The sequence below is a fragment of the Calliphora vicina genome, chromosome 3, assembly GCF_958450345.1.
Source record: "Calliphora vicina chromosome 3, idCalVici1.1, whole genome shotgun sequence".
Taxonomy (NCBI): domain Eukaryota; kingdom Metazoa; phylum Arthropoda; class Insecta; order Diptera; family Calliphoridae; genus Calliphora; species Calliphora vicina.
Window position 1 is genome coordinate 12,386,977 of NC_088782.1, and position 20,672 is coordinate 12,407,648.

At 30.0% G+C, this 20,672-nt stretch overlaps 3 protein-coding genes across 3 annotated transcripts in view; all 3 read left to right on the top strand.

Annotated features, from left to right (window-relative positions):
* Window positions 1–19,439, top strand: part of mfr (misfire) — a 32,904-nt gene extending 13,465 nt beyond the window's left edge. The window contains exons 11-18 of the mRNA XM_065504123.1: window positions 12,288–12,425; window positions 12,490–12,641; window positions 12,892–13,028; window positions 13,146–13,327; window positions 13,408–13,528; window positions 18,753–18,919; window positions 18,977–19,201; window positions 19,265–19,439. Coding sequence (XP_065360195.1) covers window positions 12,288–12,425; window positions 12,490–12,641; window positions 12,892–13,028; window positions 13,146–13,327; window positions 13,408–13,528; window positions 18,753–18,919; window positions 18,977–19,201; window positions 19,265–19,439 — 1,297 coding nt within the window. The remainder of the gene's footprint in view (window positions 1–12,287; window positions 12,426–12,489; window positions 12,642–12,891; window positions 13,029–13,145; window positions 13,328–13,407; window positions 13,529–18,752; window positions 18,920–18,976; window positions 19,202–19,264) is intronic.
* On the top strand, window positions 2,504–3,978 carry LOC135955989 (gram-negative bacteria-binding protein 3-like). Its single transcript, XM_065506443.1, has one exon. The coding sequence runs from the start codon at window positions 2,524–2,526 to the stop codon at window positions 3,976–3,978; it is 1,455 nt and encodes a 484-aa protein (XP_065362515.1). The 5' UTR covers window positions 2,504–2,523.
* Window positions 6,275–7,839, top strand: LOC135955217 (gram-negative bacteria-binding protein 3-like). Its single transcript, XM_065505544.1, has one exon. The coding sequence runs from the start codon at window positions 6,325–6,327 to the stop codon at window positions 7,765–7,767; it is 1,443 nt and encodes a 480-aa protein (XP_065361616.1). The 5' UTR covers window positions 6,275–6,324; the 3' UTR covers window positions 7,768–7,839.
* Window positions 19,440–20,672: the final 1,233 nt, after the last annotated feature.

Here is a 20,672-nt window from a genome sequence, read left to right on the forward strand (position 1 = left end):
ATATTTTAATAAATAGAGATGCAAATAAGTGGTTTACAAACCAAAATATAAAAGAAAGTGTAATTGTGTTTGACTGCGAATTTGTGTTGATGCTGATGAAGATCCAGGCAGAGAAGACCACCGAATCCAGTGACGACATACAAGTCCAAATGGAAACTTATAGTTTCCATTTGGACTTGGAGGGCAACCAAAAATATGCTCTAAAAAAAGTGTTTTATGCGCATTAAATATGCACTTAAAAACAAAAAATATGCACTTAAAAATAGTTGGTTATTGGTTGAATTCAATCTTTTATTAAAAAAATATATAAGAAGTAAATAAAATATTGAGCTCATAAATTAAAATGGGTTATTATAGGATTAAATTTCGATTTTATTGACTTTGATACTATATGAAAATAGTTTGGTTCAATTTATTTTATTAAAATTAGCAGTATATTACTATGTGTTTACCTTATCAAATTTTCAAACTAAATCTTTGTTTTAGATTTCAGTAGTTTTTTTAGGATCAGTAGGGAGATATGTTTATATTCTACATAAAGCTTTAAAGCCCATTTTTTTATCATTTTAATTATGTTTCAAAAACTTCTCCATAACGCGTTTGTTTCCTTGGTAAAAAATGCAATGGATTTTGTGGCATTCTTCTATGTAGGTTAACATACATATAAATAAATTCGTCTTTCAAAATTTAAATCGAATTATCAAAATGCCCTACAATAGTGGAATTATATGTTCTATTTAAGACTATGGCAATTAAAAAAAATTTTTTTGAAAATACCATTTCCTATGTTTCTTACGTTCTCATCCATTGTTTCGTCGACATGTCCATATATATTGTTTTTTAATGATTTCTTAATATTTTCTGTGTAAATCTTTGAAGTTCAAAGCTTGAACACAAGATTTTCGATGGATCTTAATATTCTGAGAATATGTTAAATAGTTGCTTAATTTAATTTTGAAATATTCTTTTAATTCTTTAAGTAGTTTTTACTATTTATTAAATTTTGATATTTGTGTGTGTATATTTTTAATTTAATTTAAATACATATGTGGAAACTAATCTTGCTGAAGTCAACAAAAATTGAACGAAGCTAAGTCGATTATGTGTACTCTCATTTTTTCTTTAAGTAGCTTAGGCCAATTATAATTGGAGCTTAACAAAATAGTACAAATTAAAATGAAAAATTACAATACAAATAATAAAATTATATTAAGAAAACAAAATAATGAAAAAAAAAGAAAATATGCAACAAAAATATGCAGTTGTGAGTTAAATATGCAAAAATATGCTATAAAACGCAAAATATGCTAAAATATGCAGTAAAGAGCAAAATATGCAAAAATATGCACTAACAAATCGATGCCAAAATTCTTAAAATTGTCTGAAACGGATAAATAACTAAATCATATGATTATACGATGTTCAGCAAAAAATATGATATTGCATACTTTTGCCCTGGTTATAAGTATTGTATTAAAAAAATTTAAAAAATAAAGAAATTGTTATTTATATTAATTGACCACGGTCTGGTGTCAAATCGTACACGAACGGTGACAAATTGTCAACAGTCTGTTATAAAATCGTACACGAACGTTGTCAAATCGACAACGGATGGTGTAATTTTTTCGTTGTCAAATTGACACTGTTCGGTTTTTTCAATGTCGGTTAACCGAAAAACCGGTTTTTTATAAACACTACTCACTGTAGTGTTGCAAATGAAAAATGTAGAAATTACAAACGGATTGACAAACTTATATATACCCTTGCCAGTCATGGTGATGGGTATAAAAAGGAAAAAAAAACAAAATAAATTTTAATTTATTTAAATACCATCCCCCCCTATTGATTGACCAGGAACCGCGCCTGGGTAAAAATATATGTGTTCTTTAGACTAATGTAGGCTAAAAAATGCTATCATGATGCAAATATTCAGATGCATTTATTTTACATTTGTTCAAATAATCTGAAAACGTGTTTAATTGACTAAACAACCTATAAATATTTTCAATAATCTTGTGAATGCATCTTAAATCAATCAAATCCGACTTCAGGTCATACAATACGAGTTAATCTTACAACACATGTAAACGTTGACTTTTACCAAAATTTTAATCTCGCTGGTTTTTCGAAATTTAAAAGAATAAAAATTTAAATGTCCAAAGGACTCCTAAGAGGTCAAAAACTTGTGTTTTTTTCTGTGCTCTTTGGAATTCCTGATACACAAAACTAACAAGAAACTAATTATGATATGTAGGGCTTATATGAGAGCCACTGTATATTTCTAATAAAGTGTATGCAAACTGAGAAGAATTTTCGAATAATTTATTCCTCCACCATAAAAATAACAAACAAACCTCATGTTCGGCATGATAGTTTACAAATAACTATCAGAGAAATAATAAAAAAATAAACAAATCTAAACCACACAAAGCTAAATAATAAATAAAAATGATTAAAAAAACAAATTTAGTCTACTTTTGTTAGTCGAACAGTCACCACTTCTCTGAATCAACAAAGTTTACAATGGTGAGACCGGGAAATTGTGTGCTTTTATTTGTAATTTTATTAAGTGTGATACCATGTTACTGGACATATGTCGTGCCCAAAGCCGAAATTGTGGTCTTCTATCCCAAAGGTTTTCAGGTGTCTATACCACACGAGAAGGGCATAACTCTGTTTGCGTTTCACGGCAAATTAAATGAAGAAATGGAGGGTTTGGAGGCTGGCACATGGGCTCATGATATCCTTAAGCATAACCATGGACGTTGGACATTTCGTGATCGCAGTACCAAGTTAAAATTGGGTGATACTTTGTATTACTGGACCTATGTCATATACAAGGGTTTGGGCTATCGTGAAGACGATGGTGTCTATGTAGTGCGACAGTATTTTAATGTCACCGATATTGCTGTTATGGATGGACCAACAGTGACCACAACAACTGCCATGCCTAATCCTAATTGTTTGCCCACTGTAACTAGGGTAAATGGTGCGCCAGTACGCTGTAGTGGCCAAATTATATTTGAAGACAAATTTAAAGGTCTCAGTTTGGATTCGAGCAAATGGACTGTGGAGAGACGTATACCCCAGCAACCTGACTATGAATTCAATATGTATCTTAATGATGTGGCAGAGGTTTTACAAGTTCACAAGGGAAAACTAATCATAACACCCAAACCCACTATTCAACATTATCGTAAAGAAGTTTATAATACATCATTTTCATTAGGTTCTAGTTGTACGGGTAAAGTGGATAGTGACGAGTGTGTATTTCAACCTAGACCTCATAATAAGTTAAACCCTTTAATAACAGCACAAATTAAAACAAAAGATAAGTTTTCTTTTAAATATGGCAAAGTAGCAATAAAAGCTAAAGTGCCCTCTGCCATGTGGGTGTATCCGCAATTATGGCTAGAGCCCTCAAAGCTGATCTATGGAGGCAATCTGTATCATTCGGGTCAAATGCGTGTGGCTCATACAATTGTCAATGTAGACGAGATAGTGCTGCAAGGTGGTTTGATTTTAAATTCCAATGAACCCTGGCGTTCTGTGAAAATGTGTCAACATCATCAAACAAAACTCCATTTGTCGCAAGACTTTCACTTGTACGAATTAACCTGGACACCCGATGTAATAGCCATAGCTGTGGATGGTGAAGAATATTGTCGCTTGGAGATGAAAGAAGAAGCTCAAGCTTTTAAAAATCTTGCAATATCAGATGAGTTTTTGCCAAATCGGGAGCTTTTGAAGGAAGGTTCCAATTGGGCACCCTTCGATCAGGAATTCTACTTGACTGTGGGCTGTGGCATAGGTGGTAATAATGACTTCAAGGACGAGATCGAATGGAAAGAACCAAAACCTTGGACCAACACCGATCCACGTTCTAAGAATAAGTTTTGGAAAGAATATGGCAGCAATTTAAATTGGCTGAATAATGGCCATTTTAAAGTGGAGTTTGTTAAAGTTTATTCAGTGTGATTAGAAATTATGGTATTAATTTTGGAATTATGTGGTCCAATAAAACTATTTATTAAATAAAACAGTTTTTCTTATTACTGAAGGAATTTGAAAACAATTTGCAAATAGTTGTAGAAAAATCACTGAGTTTTTAAATAATTTTTTGATAAAAAAATTGCAAATTGTTTTCCATTAGCGTTATAAATAACTTTTTATTTATTAAAAATTATGATTTTCGATATTTAGTCGTTTATTTCAAAAATCAGTCAAGCAACAAATTATTAATTTTGAGTAAAAAGAAACTTCCTAACAACCTAAATATTACTTTTACAAAATTTGTAATTTTTCCTATAAAAGTTATCCATTTGTGTAACTGTTTCATACGAAATATTCTAATTTTATTAGGAACTTTAAATGTAAAATGAGAAATGAACTTTTTAAAGAGTTTAATATCATATTCATATTTGTTCTGAAGTAACTATCCATCATCACATTCTAGGCAATAGGCTTTCGTTGTAGGCAATTGAAAAATATTCCCACAAAACTCTTCATATCCAACCAAGTAGGCTTTTAGGGTTTGTAAATCTTTTATTTTTGTTTCACATTTATTGAGATTTACAACATATATGGGAATAAATAGATTAGGGCCTAGTATTACATAGTATAAAATAAATAATTTGACTTCTTTCTGCACAGATTTCTCGGCTTTACTTCACCATAATAATGGGGCAGTATTTAATTTGTTTTGCATTAAACGATGTAAATGCAAAACAAATTAATGACAAAACAGTAATCGGCCAATAACACAATTTTGGAGTTTTTGTTGCTTGACTGGTTTTTGAAATAAACAATCAATTCACCATAATAGGGGGGGAGTATTTTTTTTTTTAAACGATGCATTTACCTTTACAAAACAGCAATAGGCCAATAACTCAATTTTGGATTTTTTGTTGCTTGACTGGTTTTTGAAATAAACGATCAATTTATCATAATAGGAGGCAGTATTTAATTGTTTTTGCATTAAATGATGCATTTACCTTTACAAAACAGTAATCGGCCAATAACAAAATTTTTAATTTTTTATTGCTTGACTGGTTTTTGAAATAAACGATCAATTAATGAAATTTACCACAGTTTTTATGTATTGCAAGTGTCCCCATAATAGGGGGGAAATATTTAATTTGTTTTGCATTAAATGATGCATTTACCTTTACAAAACAGTAATCGGCCAATAACTCAATTTTGAATTTTTTGTTGTTTGACTGGTTTTTGAAATAAACGATCAATTCACCATAATAGGAGGGCAGTATTTATTTTTTTGGCATTAAACGATTCTTTTACCTTTTCAAAACAGCAATAGGCCAATAACTCAATTTTGGATTTTTTGTTGCTTGACTGGTTTTTAAAATAAACGATCAATTAATGAAATTTACCACAGTTTTTATGTATTGCAAGTGTTTATCAAATCATTGTCTTCTTGACTCCAAACCTTTTTCGGTCCAAAAAGATGTCGTCTTGAAAATTTAAAAAAAAAAATTAAAAATTTAAAAAAAATTACACACATATCTACACATAACTTTTAAATCATACGCTTAATTGGGATTTATTATAATGATTAAAATAATATGGATAAATCACTTTTTTTCAAAAATTCAGAGGCCGATTCTTGATAAACACTAGCAATAAATAATAACTGTGGTTCATTTCCTTAAAATCGGATATAACAAATCCGAAAAGTGCTGTTTTCTGCCCGCCTTGGGATTAATCATACCAATAACGATAACTTTGTATAGAGTGAAAAATTGTCGGCAAAAACACTATAGTAAATCTGACTGTCTACCATGTGGAACGTGCATGGTACAGCAGAAGCAAACGAAAGGCAATTGCTATTCAAATAATAATTGAATATGTTCAAATATATACAAATTTATTTGGAACAGTTCATTTTGCTAACATTAAAAGTTATATTTATACCAATTGAAAGATATAAAAGATCGCCAGAGTTGGGAAATATTGTTTACAATATTTAAAGTCTTTTTTATTTACCTAAAAAGTGAAACGGCAGAGCTAATTAGCTGACCATCACTGTAAATTCTTAATAAGCAGTTGAATAAATAAAACGTACATACTATGTAGTATGAACTGAGATTTTTGTTTTGTAAAATAAAAAATCAACTTAATCTGGCATCGCAACTTAAATAAATGATCAGAGAACTACAAAAAAAAAATAAACAAAACCAAACAAAGAGTCAAAATACAACTTGAATTCAAATCTAAATATAAAACACACATGATAAAATAAACACATTTAGTCGTCTTTTGAATTTCAAACACTCACCACACTTCTCTGAATCAGCAAAGAACGCAATGGTGAGACCGGTAAATTGTGTACATTTGTTATTATTCGTATTATGTGTCATACCATGTTGCTGGACATATCAAGTGCCCAAAGCCGACATTGTGGTCTTCTATCCCAAAGGTTTTGAGGTATCTATACCACACGAGGAGGGCATAACACTTTTTGCGTTTCATGGCAAATTAAATGAAGAAATGGATGGTTTGGAGGCTGGCACTTGGGCTCGTGATATTGTAAAACCTAAAAATGGACGTTGGACATTTCGTGATCGCATTACTAAACTAAAATTGGGTGATACCTTGTATTACTGGACCTATGTCATATACAATGGTTTGGGCTATCGTGAAGATGATGGTGTCTATGTAGTGCAGCAATATTTGAATGGAACAGGCAACGCAGTCACGGATACACCATCAATGACCACTGCTAGTCCCCAGTGTATGTCAACTGTAACTATGGTAAATGGAGCACCAGTACGCTGTAGTGGCCAAATTATATTTGAAGAACAATTTGAGGGTCGCAATTTGAATGCCAAAAAATGGACGGTGGAGAGGCGTATACCCCAACAACCTGACTATGAATTCAATATGTATCTTAATGATGTGGCAGACGTTTTGAAAGTTGACAATGGAAAAATAACCATAACACCCAAACCCACTAGTGTACATTATCAGAGTGATGTACTTAAGAAAACTTTTTCATTGGGTGCCGCATGCACGGGTAAAGTGGACACCGATGAATGCGTGTTTCATCCTAAAATTCAGAATAAATTAAATCCCTTCATAACAGCACAAATTAAAACGAAAGATAAGTTTTCCTTTAAATATGGCAGAGTGGAGATAAAAGCTAAAATGCCTGCTGCCATGTGGGTGTATCCTCAATTATGGTTGGAGCCCTCAAAGCTTGTCTATGGCGGCAATCAGTATCATTCGGGTCAAATGCGTGTGGCTCATGCTATAGCCAATGGTGATCAGATATCTTTGCAAGGCGGTTTAATATTAAATGCCAATGAACCCTGGCGTTCTGCAAAAATGTGCCAATGTAATCATAAAGATCTAAATTTGTCGCACGACTTTCACCTGTACGAATTAACCTGGACACCCGATTTAGTAGCCGTTGCTGTGGACGGTCAAGAATACTGTCGCTTGGAGATTACAAATGAAGCTCAAGCTTTTAAAAATCTTGTAATGTCTGGCAAATCTTTGCCAAATCAGGATCTTTTGATGGGAGGTTCCCGGTGGGCCCCCTTCGATCAGGAATTCTATTTGACTTTGGGCTGTGGCGTAGGTGGTAATAATGACTTTAAGGACGAAATCGAATGGAAGGAATCAAAACCTTGGTCCAATACTGATCCACGTTCGAAGAATAAATTTTGGAACAAATATGGCGGCAATTTAAATTGGCTGAATAATGGTGATTTGAAAGTGGAGTTTGTGAAAGTTTATTCAGTGTGATTGGAATGAAATGTTTGTAATTTTTTAACCAATAAATATTTGAAATACTCGAAAATACATATATAAAATAAATTATTCAGAATTATTAGAATTATTAATTTTTTTTTTATTAATTTTAAATAATTTCTGAGAATGCAGACAAATTATTTATTTTGACACACGCTATAATGGAATGCAACCCAATCGTCAGCTTTCTTGTGATTGGAAATAATAATAACTCGGTTCTACACCATTTCAAATTGTATTTCACAAATTTCTAATTATATTTTAGAAAATTTCAATTATTTTTCAGAAATTTCCAATTATATTTCAGAATTTTCCATTTTTCAGAATTTCGTATTTCAGAAATTTTTAATTGAATTTCAGAATTTACCAAATGTATTTACAAATGGAAATTTCTGAAATCCAATTATTAACTTTTTAAGTACAAATTAGAAAGTCTGAAATACAAATGGAAATTTCTGAAATACAATAGGAAACTTCTGAAATACAATTGGAAATGGTGTAGTATCAATAAAATTTACTGGTTTTAGTTAGTTAGTTTTATAAAAAAAATAATAACAAAAACAAGAAAGAAAGTATTGTCGGTCAAGCACGATCATATAATACCCTACACTGAGTAAATGAGCAAAAAAAATGTTTCTTTTAAATTTTAATAATTTATTGTCGTGAGTGATTTTCGGAAGTGGACCATGAAATTAGGCCATGTGATTTATTTCTATATGAAACTTATTTTTGTTAAATTATATTTGGATTCCAATATTAAGAGATTTATGATTGTTAAAGTGATATGAGGAAGTGGACATTTATTAAACATTTATGACCGATAAAGTCATATTTCTGGATGAGCTCAATAAATTTAAATTAAAAATTAAAAAAGTTTTTAAGTAAAAAAAAAATGTTGGTGAAAAATACATGACAAAATTAATATAGTTGTGGGTTTATGCTTACATTTGAGGCACTTATTTTTCCTTGATTTTAAATATCAACCCAAGTTATATTATAGCGGATATATTGATGTATGTAAGTTTTTTGGGGACTTCGGAATGACTCCGCTATCTGTAAAGATCCATAACATTTTTGAAACTCTTTGTGAATGTTACAAAAATTACAATCATAACTAGTACTGAAGTCGAGCTTTTTTAAAATATTTTCCTTTTTAATTTGTTTACCTTTACTTTTTAAATATTAGTTTTTTGGTTTTTAAAAATTAAATATGACTTACTACCTAATAAACGGGAAGTAATCGTACGTAGAACATTTTTACTTTTATGTATATCTTTGTTTGTAGTACATCTTACTAGTACATATTAAACTTGAAATGTTAAAATAAGTTTAAAACCTTCGGCATCAGGAATGCGTATTAAAACGCTAGCAGAACAATCAACGCTCTTTCAAACTGGATTTTAGTTAACACTTGAATGCACAGACAGATACATATGTATGTCTGTATAAAAACTTGTAAATAAAAAATTATTACTCTCAGCAAGCATGTCTGAATACTGATGGTCAGGGCAAACGGAAGTGTTTTCCCAATAAGCATTTTTACTGGAATTATAGTTGAAAGCAAGCGCAATTCAAGCCTTGAATTATAGTCAAGCGTTTGAATTATAGTTGTATTACACTTTATATCAATAGCAATCTCTAGTAAAAAAGAAACATAAATTCAAGCCATATTTTTTTCAAATATATTCAAGTTTAAAGAAAAATTACATTTGCATTCAAGCCAAATTCCAACAAAATATTCAAGTGCTTGAATTTTTGGAGCTTATTGGGTTATGTTCATTAAATAGACATATCAAATATCAAAAACTTTTATGAATATGTTTTGAAAAACAATATTTTTAATATGTCTTAAATACAAACAATCGATTTTTTAATTACATTATTGAAAAAATAGATAAAGAGTTTAAACAAGTTAAAAAATGAATAAGACAATATTTTTAAAAGGACATCAACTTGATTTTGCATTTCTGAACATCTGGTGCAGAATAATTTATATTGTTAAATAAAGATGTTCGTAATTAAAATTAGTTTGAGTTTTTTTTATACTAAAAATATATTTTTGTTATTAAATATGAGTGATTACAGTTTGAACTTATTTTCCTTAAAATCGCAGTATTTACAAAGTTATTAACGATTTAAGATATTTGAGTTTTTTTATTCTAAAAATCGATTTTTGGTAAAAAAAAATCTGTGATCACAGATTGAGCTTATTTTCCTTTAAATATAAAATATGAGTGATCACATATTTATGTTATTTTCTCATAAATCGCAGTATTTACAAAGTTATTAACGACTTAATTTTTGTTATAAAATATGAGTGATCACCAGGGAAACCGGAAATATGCTCTAAAAAAAGCGTTTTAAGCGCTTTAAATATACAGTAAAAACTTTAAAATATGCCCTTAAAATTTAAAAAATATGCTCTTAAAAAAACAAACTTTTACATAATTTTTAACCAAAAAATATACTTTTATTTAAAAAAATCAATACAATGCAATTCTAAAAAGGTAAAATAACATAAAATAAACAAAAATAACATGAACTAAAACAAGTGTAACAAAAAATAAATACATACAACATAAAAACAATAAGCTACGAAAAGGCCACGAGAGGTATTTTTTGATGATATTTTATATAAATATAAAGTCACTTCTTCAATTATGGTTATTATTGCAATAAATTACAAAATATTGACTTAAATTTTCAAATGAAAATCGTTGTCTATTGGATCTGAAAACATTTTTTTCATTTCTTTAACACTTAGAACGGCTAAGTTACTTATTTTATATTAAAAAAAAGCCATCTATTTTTCAATTTTGAATTTTAAACAAAGGAAGTAAAAACCTGTAACACAACAGCGAACAATAAGTGAAAATATGCTATTAAACATTAAAATATGCTCTAAAAACGCAAAAATATGACATAAATATACTCTTAAAACAAATATATGCAAAAATATGCATTTAATGGTAAAATATACAAAAATATGCACTAACAAATCGATGCCAAAATTCTTAAATAGTTCTGAAACGTGTAAATATATTATCAATGTGCTCATTAGACTCACCAGAAAAAACATGCATTTGCATATTTTGGTTTCCCTGGTGATCACAGTTTCTAAAAAATGATTGCAAAAAAACTGAAGCTTCCAAAAAGTATTGTGAATGATGTTATAAAACGTTACAGAGGAACCTTAAGCATGGATCGTAGGACAAAAGAAACCAAAAAAGTTAGCAGACGAGACCTTACAACAAAAATAGTGCGTTGTATTAAATAAAATCCTGGTTTATCTGATAATGATCGCACCAAAAAATATAAACCAGTCATATTACAGCCTGGATGCTGGCTTACGGTCATATCGTAGCATTAATTTACGAACAAATTTTGACAAAATTTAATAACTGCCTTATCATGGATGATGAAACGCATATGTATATGAACCTTCATCAGCTACCGAACGTACATTTTATGCTGCAGAGAGCCGCGGGAATGTTTTCGAAAAAAGATACACTTACGAAAACGAACGTGATAAATTGAAAATCATAAAATTACTATTAACTTTTTTTATTTAAAGCCACTAAATTTTGATTTGAACGGAAACTTGATTAAGCGATCGAGGAGTATTGATACAAAGGATGATTTTGGCACAAGAACGTGACATGAACAAAATCAAATGAATAATTTATCTTTAATCAAGCTTTGTTTTTCCTATTTTAATTAATTTGTATTAATTTGTTGCGGGTGGAAGGATTTCACAATCATGAAAATGAGAACAACAAATTATTATTTAAGGGCAGGTTGAAATTTAACTGAAAATGCACAGAGAACATCCTCATTTCTAGATTCTTGATGGAATAATTAGACTTTTTCCTGTTTTTATACACTTCACCTTTGTGAGAAGGGTATATATAAGTTTGTCATTCCGTTTGTAATTTCCACAATATAATTTTCCGACCCTATAAAGTATATATATTCTTGATCCTTATAGATAGCGGAGTCGATTAAGCCATGTCCGTCTCTCTGTCTGTCTGTCTGTCCATCTGTCTGTTGAAATCAATTTTCTGAAGATATTTTCGGGATCGAAATCTTCAATAATTCTGTCAGACATGCTTCGAAAAGTTTCCTATTTAAATTCAGCAAAATCGCTCCACAAATCAGGTAAACCTCGATTATGACCTATATCTGGATTACTAAGTCATTAATATAGACAATATGGATATCTAATGATATATATTTCAAAGACCTTTGCAACGACGTATATAAAACCATAGTAAGTTGGACCTACAATGGGTCAAAATCGGAAAAAAATATTTTTTAATCAGAATTTTTTTTTAAAAAAAAAAATTTAAATAAAAATTCGAAAAAAAAAAATTTCCAAAAAATTAAAAAACTGGAACCTAAAAATATTAAAAATTTGTATTTTGAAGTATAATTTGATGAAGCTCTTTTACTTGTTCCCCCTACTTTAGTCTTTATTCCCATCAACACTTTAATCTATATATAACCTTTTATAGAGAACACATTTTGGAAGTTTCGGTTTTCAACCGCAATGATGTTAAAGATGAAACCATTGGTTCCACCTTTATTGATTTGGAAGACAGATGGCGCTCCAAACATAGAGCCACTGTGGGTATTGCAAATGAATACAGTAGGTAAGTTTTGGTTCTACATTAGAAAATCTTGGATAATTTAAGAAAATTCATCTCTTATGTATAGTTCCGGGTACAATAGATGGCATGATTATATGTTGCCTTCAGAAATTCTTAATGAATTGTGTAAAAATAATGACTTAAGGCCACCTAAGTTAGCGGGGAATATGATGGAAGTAGATGGCGTGACATTTGAAGATGAAACAGAGATTGCAACGGGTAAGAGATGGGTTTTTGATTTTTTAGCAAAAAGAAAAAAATAGCAAATTAATTCAAAATAAATCATTCTCGTACATCATGCTATATTCTCCACTGTGCAATGTGAATGAACCTTTAGTAAATAATATTCAATTTAAAAATGTTTGCATCTATTTTAAATAAGTTTTTTTCATTATTTCTGTTAAGAGTAATTATAATTTTAAACTCCTGCCACTTATTTATTTCACTTATTTTACTACCTCCCACACAGCTGAAGATTTACAAGAACGTTTATCTCTAACTGTCTTAAGAAATTTCGAACATTTACCCTCCTTCGGTTATAAACTTGTGCCGCAGCACGTTGAAACCAGATCTTTGTATCGTAATGAATGTCCAGGTATTGAGCAGGTAAATTACAAACTACAGACACACATACACAAACAATTATTAATGAAAGTTGCATAAATAAATTTCCTTAATTGACCTTTTGTTAATAATAAATTGGAAAATGTGGTGCAAAAAAAGGGTAAACTACAACTCTGGCTGGAATTATACGATGGCAATCTAAACATACCGCCACCCATAGACATTAAACCACAGCCACCGCAACTCTATGAATTGCGTGTAATAATTCACAAAGTTTCCGAAGTAGTTTTAGAGGAAAGGAATATATTCGGTACAGCCATGAGTGATATTTATGTCAAAGGGTGAGTTTAGTGGTGAAATCAAAATTATTAATATTTTTGTAAAGAAAATAAACTTGTTCGTTGCTGTTTTAATAATTTAGTTGGTGCAGCAATTTTGATGAAGCTCAAAATACAGATATCCATTACCGTTCCACTAATGGGGAGGGCAATTTTAATTGGCGCATGTTATTCCCTTTAAAATATTCGAATAATGAAGACATGGCAAGTAAAAAGTACATTTAAACAATTTAGAAATTTTTAAGGTTTTATTTACATTTCATGCAACTAAGAAACGTCATTATTAATTTTAATTGAGTTATTTTTTATGTTGAATTCATAACAACTGGTTAACCATATTGTTGCAAGTAATTGAACGTCAATTAGTAGACTTTATAGGTGTTCAATATCATGTGAAAAGAATAATTTATTCATTTACAAATTCATATTAAATTTCTTTAAAATATTTCATAACCTAGAACATTATAGAATTCTGTTTTGTATGTAGATCTAAAGAAAGCATTTCTAAAGATTAAATTATTTTATTTACGACTTGTGGTCTCATAATTAACAAAATTCTAATGAAGATAAAAAGTTACACTCATGAAAAATTAATTGTAAACATTTTAATACACATGGTTGCTAAACGATTAAAGCGGAATAAATACAACAAATCTTTGTCAGTTTCAAAATAATCATATGGACAATTCCACGAGAATGACTGAAAAATCAAAAACCCTTGAAACTTTTTTTCAAGATTATTTGAATAGGAGAAAACATTAAAATTTTATTATGTGAAAGTATTTAGAGCTTATTACATTTTAATGGCAAAAATAATAGTTTAAACTGACAAGTTATATTTAATTATACCCTTCACCATGAGTGGCAAGGGTATATATAAGTTTGTCATTCCGTTTGTAATTTCTACATTTTTCATTTGCGACCCAACAAAGTACATACAGTTTTTTTTATGAGATATATAATAATACATGTCTTATGTCGATTTTAGCAAAAAAAAAATTCAAATAATGCCCAAAAGATCACCGTTATTAGAGTTATTAATTCTGAGTAAAATATCGAAAAATTTATTTTCGGTCACGCCTATTTTTGGGTGGGCGGGGCTATTAAGTTTCATAATATTTTGAACATTAAAGCCCATAAAACCAAAAAATTTCGTTATTTTACTCAGAATCAAAAAGTCTAATAAAGGTGAAATTTTGGACGTGATAGGAAATGTTGCTAAACCCGACTTAAGTGATGTTGTTTTAATTTTTTTTAGTCTGAATTTATTTTTTTAACAAATATATTTCATTAATTTTAACTTACAAATACTGCTTTCAACGAAAGAAATTTAATTTGAATTCCTGTATGTAGACTTTATTGGGCCACTGTATGTATATACATTATGGATCGTTATAGATAGCGAAGTCGATATAGCCATGTCCGTCTGTATGTTGAAATCAACTTTCCGTAGCCCCCAAATAACTAACATTTATGATTCATACAACAATATATTGGGAATTTTTCCGGCTCTTTTGCTATTTAAAATCGTCCAAATCGGCCCATAAATGGCTGAGAGATAAGTAAAAAACCGGGACAACCTCGACAATATTGATATCTAATGATAGACATTTCAAAGTCCATTGCAACGATGTATATAAGGCTATAGCAAGTTGGATCTACAATGGGTTAAAATCGGGAAACATATTTTTTAACTCGATTTTTTTTCATCAAAAAAATTTTTTTTGTATTAAATTCTTCTTCCAAAAATTTTTTTTTTTTAAAAATTAAAAAAAATTTGGAAAGAAAAAAACTTTTTAAAAACAATTTAAAAACAAAAATTTTATTTTGTTTAAATAAAAATATTTTTAAGTATAATTTGGTGAAGGGTATATAAGATTCGGCACAGCTGAATAAGCTCTCTCACTTGAATTTTATTTTAATTGGTATTCGGCGAAACTGAGCTCCCAATTAGCATGTAGTATGAAATGAATTTGACTCTGATTGTTTTTTTGCTATTATCAAATTGTTTATTGCAACCGAATATATATTTTCTATTAATTTTTTTTAGTTTTTGTATACATATATTTACAGAATACATATTGTTTTACTACACAGAGAAACCAGATTCGTGATAGCAACCGAATTTGTTGCCAATCGAATGATTCGGTTGCAGACATAGAATTTGTCAGTTCTAACCACAGAAAGTCAGTTGATAAAGAAGAATTTCGGTTGAAGCAACCAAACTTTTGTTACCCCTTCCAAAATTGTGTAGTCACAACTGCAAAATTCGGTCACTAAGGTTGAATCATTCGATTGGCAACAAATTCGGTTGCTATCACAAATCTGTTTTCTCTGTGTAGAAGAAAAAAACTGTCACGTACGATATTACATTTTATTTATTATAAAATCATCCAAAGATTGTTTTTATTTAAATGTGACGGATTGTAAAGGAATACTATTTGGTTTAGTGTAAGAAATTAAATGAAACATAACGCCTCTCACGATTCGTAAATTTTCGCATATTTCTATATGTACCTCAAAATTACTTATTATTTTTATTAAAATATAGTACCCTCTGAATGGAAAATAAAGACCAAATTATTTTTCAGATAGGCTTATTTTTGCAAAATCTATTCCACTCTATAGGCGTACAAATGTCACGTACGATGACATGGAATTGTCCATATGTATGTAAAACATTCTAGAGCAATGAGAACTAAACACAGCTACTGGGCAAGAATTAATAGACTCAAACTTAACACGAACGAGAACAAAACTCTCAACAAGTAGTGCAAAATAAATATAGATTTCATTCAGTAACAGGCTAGCTTTCAAAGACGTTGATTTGCGAATCGCGATGCTTTATGAAAAATTCACATTTTCTTTTAAATTTTGAAAGCAATACATTATTATTACTTAAAGCATTTCTCTATTTGGTTGACTCTGCTCCAAAGATATGTTCACATTGGGCAAATATTGGCTAAATAAGCGTTACACTTATTTTCAGAAAGTTTTGAAGGTCTTATGTTTGTGAAAAATATTTAGGTTTTTATTTAATAGAAGTAATCCGTTGCATAGTTATTGCTGGTTCACACACATCAAACTTTCCAACCTCCTCTCCCCTGACTTCTACAAACTCAAGACTTGCGCAAGTAAACTTGACGTGTGTGAACCAGCACTTGGTCTATAAGATTCCCTTTGTTATTCAGAGAGTAGTATCTTTTAAATATTTGTTTTTATTTAAATTAAGAGACAAGTCAAAGCAAAGAAAATAAAGCCTCATATTATGATTGGATTTTACGGTTGCTGTAAAACTATGTTATGACTCGTATATGACAATAATATGATCAATAGGGTGGGTCGATTTGTAAGGTTTATATTGTGACATCGATTTTTCGATAGATTTTGGCATGAGGAAAAAAAAATACCACAACGACATGTCATATTATAATAGATCACAATCATAATATGATTGTGTATAACCATAATATGATTCCACCTCAACCATAATATGGTTATTTATTGGGTGTATGACTCAATTTTTTTTCAAAAAATGTTTAGCTTTTATTTTGGAACATTTGTACAATATAAATTTATTCAAAGTATTGACCATTGTTAGCTATGACCTTTTCCCATCTTTCTGGTGACATATGGATTCCGAGCCTAATCCTAATTTTTTGAGGACAACAACGAATCAAGCCAATATCGGAAAGTGAAGCGAATATCAGAGTGAGCGTTCTGCATCGATCAAAACAATTAGTAGTCGGTCGAGCCAAGTTCTGGACTATAAAGCGGCTGAGGCAAAACTTCCCAACCACTTCATTATAAATAAATTTTAACAGGTATTGTAAAATGTGGCCGTAACATAATGGAATATTACGGTTTTATGTCTGGCCGCATATTCTGGGCGTTTTTCGGCCAATGCTCGCTTCAAACGAATCAGTTGCATTCGGTACAGGTTCCCTGTGATGGTCTCGTCCGGTTTTAACAGCTCATAATAGATAGGACCATTTTGCTCCCACCAAATACCTTAGCGCCAGGGATATTTGGCTTTGGTATCGATTTGGCTGGTTGGCCGGGCTTCACATACAATCTCTTATGCTTCGGGTTATCGTAATGGATAAATTTTTCATCGCAAGTAATGATTCGGTGCATAAATGATTTTCATTTATAGCGTTTAATAATCATTTCGTCGTACAAATTCTTGGTCTTCAAACTTTTGTGGCTGGTCTGGGCGATATTTGGCTTTCGTGTCAAAATCATCACTTCTGAAGCGCACAAACCATCTCTCGCACTTTGAAACCGATGGAACACATTCACCATAAGTATTGCTGAGCAATTGGTGTGCTTCATTTTTTCAAATTAAAGATGTAAAACTTCCCGCATATGACGCTTTGTTAGTACAAAATTCGACATTTTCAAAGTAAAATGTCGTTGTTTACACCCCAGCAAAAATTTACTTACAAATAAGCCGAAAAATAAATGGGCAAATTGAAAAAAAGTAACAGTTTGTTTGTTTATTTTGTTTTTTTAGACTTTACTACTTAAAAAGTAAGTTATTAAAAAAGACATTCTTAAAAAGACATTGTAGCTTTGTAAGCGAAGTTTTTGCTGGGACTATAATGTTCAATAGCTAAGTGAGAATAAATGTCAGATATGTAGCCTTCAAATATGTTATTAAATGCAAAACTGCGTTCAAAATATACGCCATTTAATGTAAATTTTTAAGTCATACACCCAATCAAAATAAGATAACTGATATAATCATGTTATGGCTGTAGCACAATCATATTATGGCTGAGCTCAACTTTATTATGGTTTCAGCTCAATAACAATGTCATTATTGTTAGATTGCAATACCATATTATGGTTGTAGCCACATGATCATATTATGGACCAAATTAAATTTAACAACATTTTTTTTTAAGTTGCAGTTGGAATTTTCACAAACAAAGTGAATGGCATTATCAGATCTTTCGAGATGAAATGTATTTCAAATATTTATCGATTTAAGTAGTATATAGAAATTTTATAAACTTCACAAACTAAATGTTCTCAGTCTGTTTTGAAATCATCCACTTCCAAGTCCTGAAACTCAATTTGTTGTACGATTGCATGATAACAGTATTTCTCTGAAAAAATATTTAGTTTATTAAATTATATTTCTGGATTTTTTCTTGGTTGTAAGGAGCTGTAACCTTTTAATAATAAACTCAAGATATACAAAACATCTATTAAGATTACAATTAAGATAATACATACATGTAAAAGTTATAGCAACCTTAAACATTTACACAGAAATAAATATTTATTAGAATTTATCAGCACATAAAATTTCGTTACTCATTCTTTCATCACATATGTAAAAGAATATTTATCAGTTTACCCTTGAGTTGAAACATACATTAATTCAGAAATTTATCTTTAATTTATTTTATTAATGCAGGTGGTTACTAAACATCGCTCTGGCCTAATGGAAGAATACGAATTAAAGCAGCCTCCTATTTTGACATTACAAATCTGGGATAAAGATTTCATATCTGCCGATGACTTTTTAGGTTCATTGGAAATCAATTTATCAGGTTTTCCGGAACCCTATGAAAATGCTAAAAAGTGTGAGCTGCTAGATATAACCCACTCAGTTACTTCTTATGGATCCACCACTACCAGGGTGGCTAAGGCGAAAACCCAAAGAAAATTAATAAATCTGTTTAAACAGAAAAAGGTGCTAGGATGGTTTGCCATAAGAGGAAATGTAAAGGACTCTAAAAAATCAGGTCAAATTGGTTTGGCGGGTAAGATTTACTTGGCATTGGAAATCTTAACGGAAGCAGAGACTTCCTTGAATCCCGTGGGTTTGGGCAGAAATGGTCCTAATGCTTTAGCAGAACCCAAGTAAGTTTTCAAAGAATTTGTTTGTATTACTTTTCCTATTAATGTTTTGTTTATTGTTCTCAGACGACCCAAAACTTCTTTCAATCCCTTTACCAATCCCTGGAAAGGTGTCAAACGTATTCTGTTGCCCAAATTTGTAAAATTTTCTGTTATATTATTAATTTTATTTATTGTTGGTTTTGCATTATTGCAAGTTGTAGCAAAGTTTCCTGTAATCATGTCGGGTTTGGGTTATTAATTATAGGAATGTTAATTTGATATGTCATTGATTTTGTTTCCAGTAGCCTTTTATCTTTATTATTTATTTATTTTTTGTGACAATTTAATATGTATTTTATGAATTTCTACATGTGTAAATGTTAAATGATGTTCATTAAAAAACACATTAATTATAATACAGACAATTGTATTGTACTTTGACTCATAGCTAAATATTGGTAAAACTTTGAGGAGGTGCTGGAATATGGTAACATTGACCCCTTTAATTTCTAAAATAATGTATCTCAATTTGAAAAAAATTTTTGATTCACAAAATAGTCTGTTAGTTTTATTATTTTGCAATATTTTGTTTACTTAGATTTAGTTTTTAGGATAAAGATAATGGCCCATAATCATATTCAAACAATAAAGTCGGTTCTTTTTAGAAACAACTTTAAAATAAAAACCTGCTTTTAATTATTTTGCAACTATAGTCCAAATTAAAGTGTGTTTTAAATTGAACCGACTTTAACTGGCTGCCACCTCAAATGTAGAAAATGCTTTCATACAATATGCAACATAATATAGATAATATAAGTGGCACCGCTGAACAGCTGATATAGAAAAATGAAAAAAAAAAACAAAAAAGGTAAACAATAAAAGTAACCGGGACAACTAAAGAAAAAAAGTTGTTTGTGGTGGAAAAATGGAAAAGATAAGATTAATAACATATTTAGGATATTTTGGTACTAATTTAATTAATAAATGTTCAATAATTGCAAAATCTCTACCAATATCATGTAACTTAAACATTTTTCACATTTTGTCGAACATTTTTACTTGTTAAATGAGTTAAAAACAGCTTCAGCTGTTTTTATATTTACAGTCGACTTTAACGTCAAAAGTATATTTTATCTTGTCTATGGTAGACCCAAAGTCCACTCTTAAGTAAAGACGACTTTATTTCTCTTAAAATATACTTTATTTCTGACTATGATTATGGGCCAATATATTGACTTAAAAATGCGGGATTTACAATAGATGCCGTATGTTTTGAAAGGTTTTTGTTTTTAATAACTTATTTGTCATTTCGAAGGGTACATATCTGTCAGTTATTCTCACTTAGTTATTGAAAATTATAGTGAAAATATTGAATTTTGTTCCAACTAAGCGTCATATGCGGGAAGTTTTGCTTTACTTATTTAATTTTAAAGCAAGTGCCGTTGACCAAAAATTATGTTTTTAACGATATAAAATTAAATAATTTTTGCAC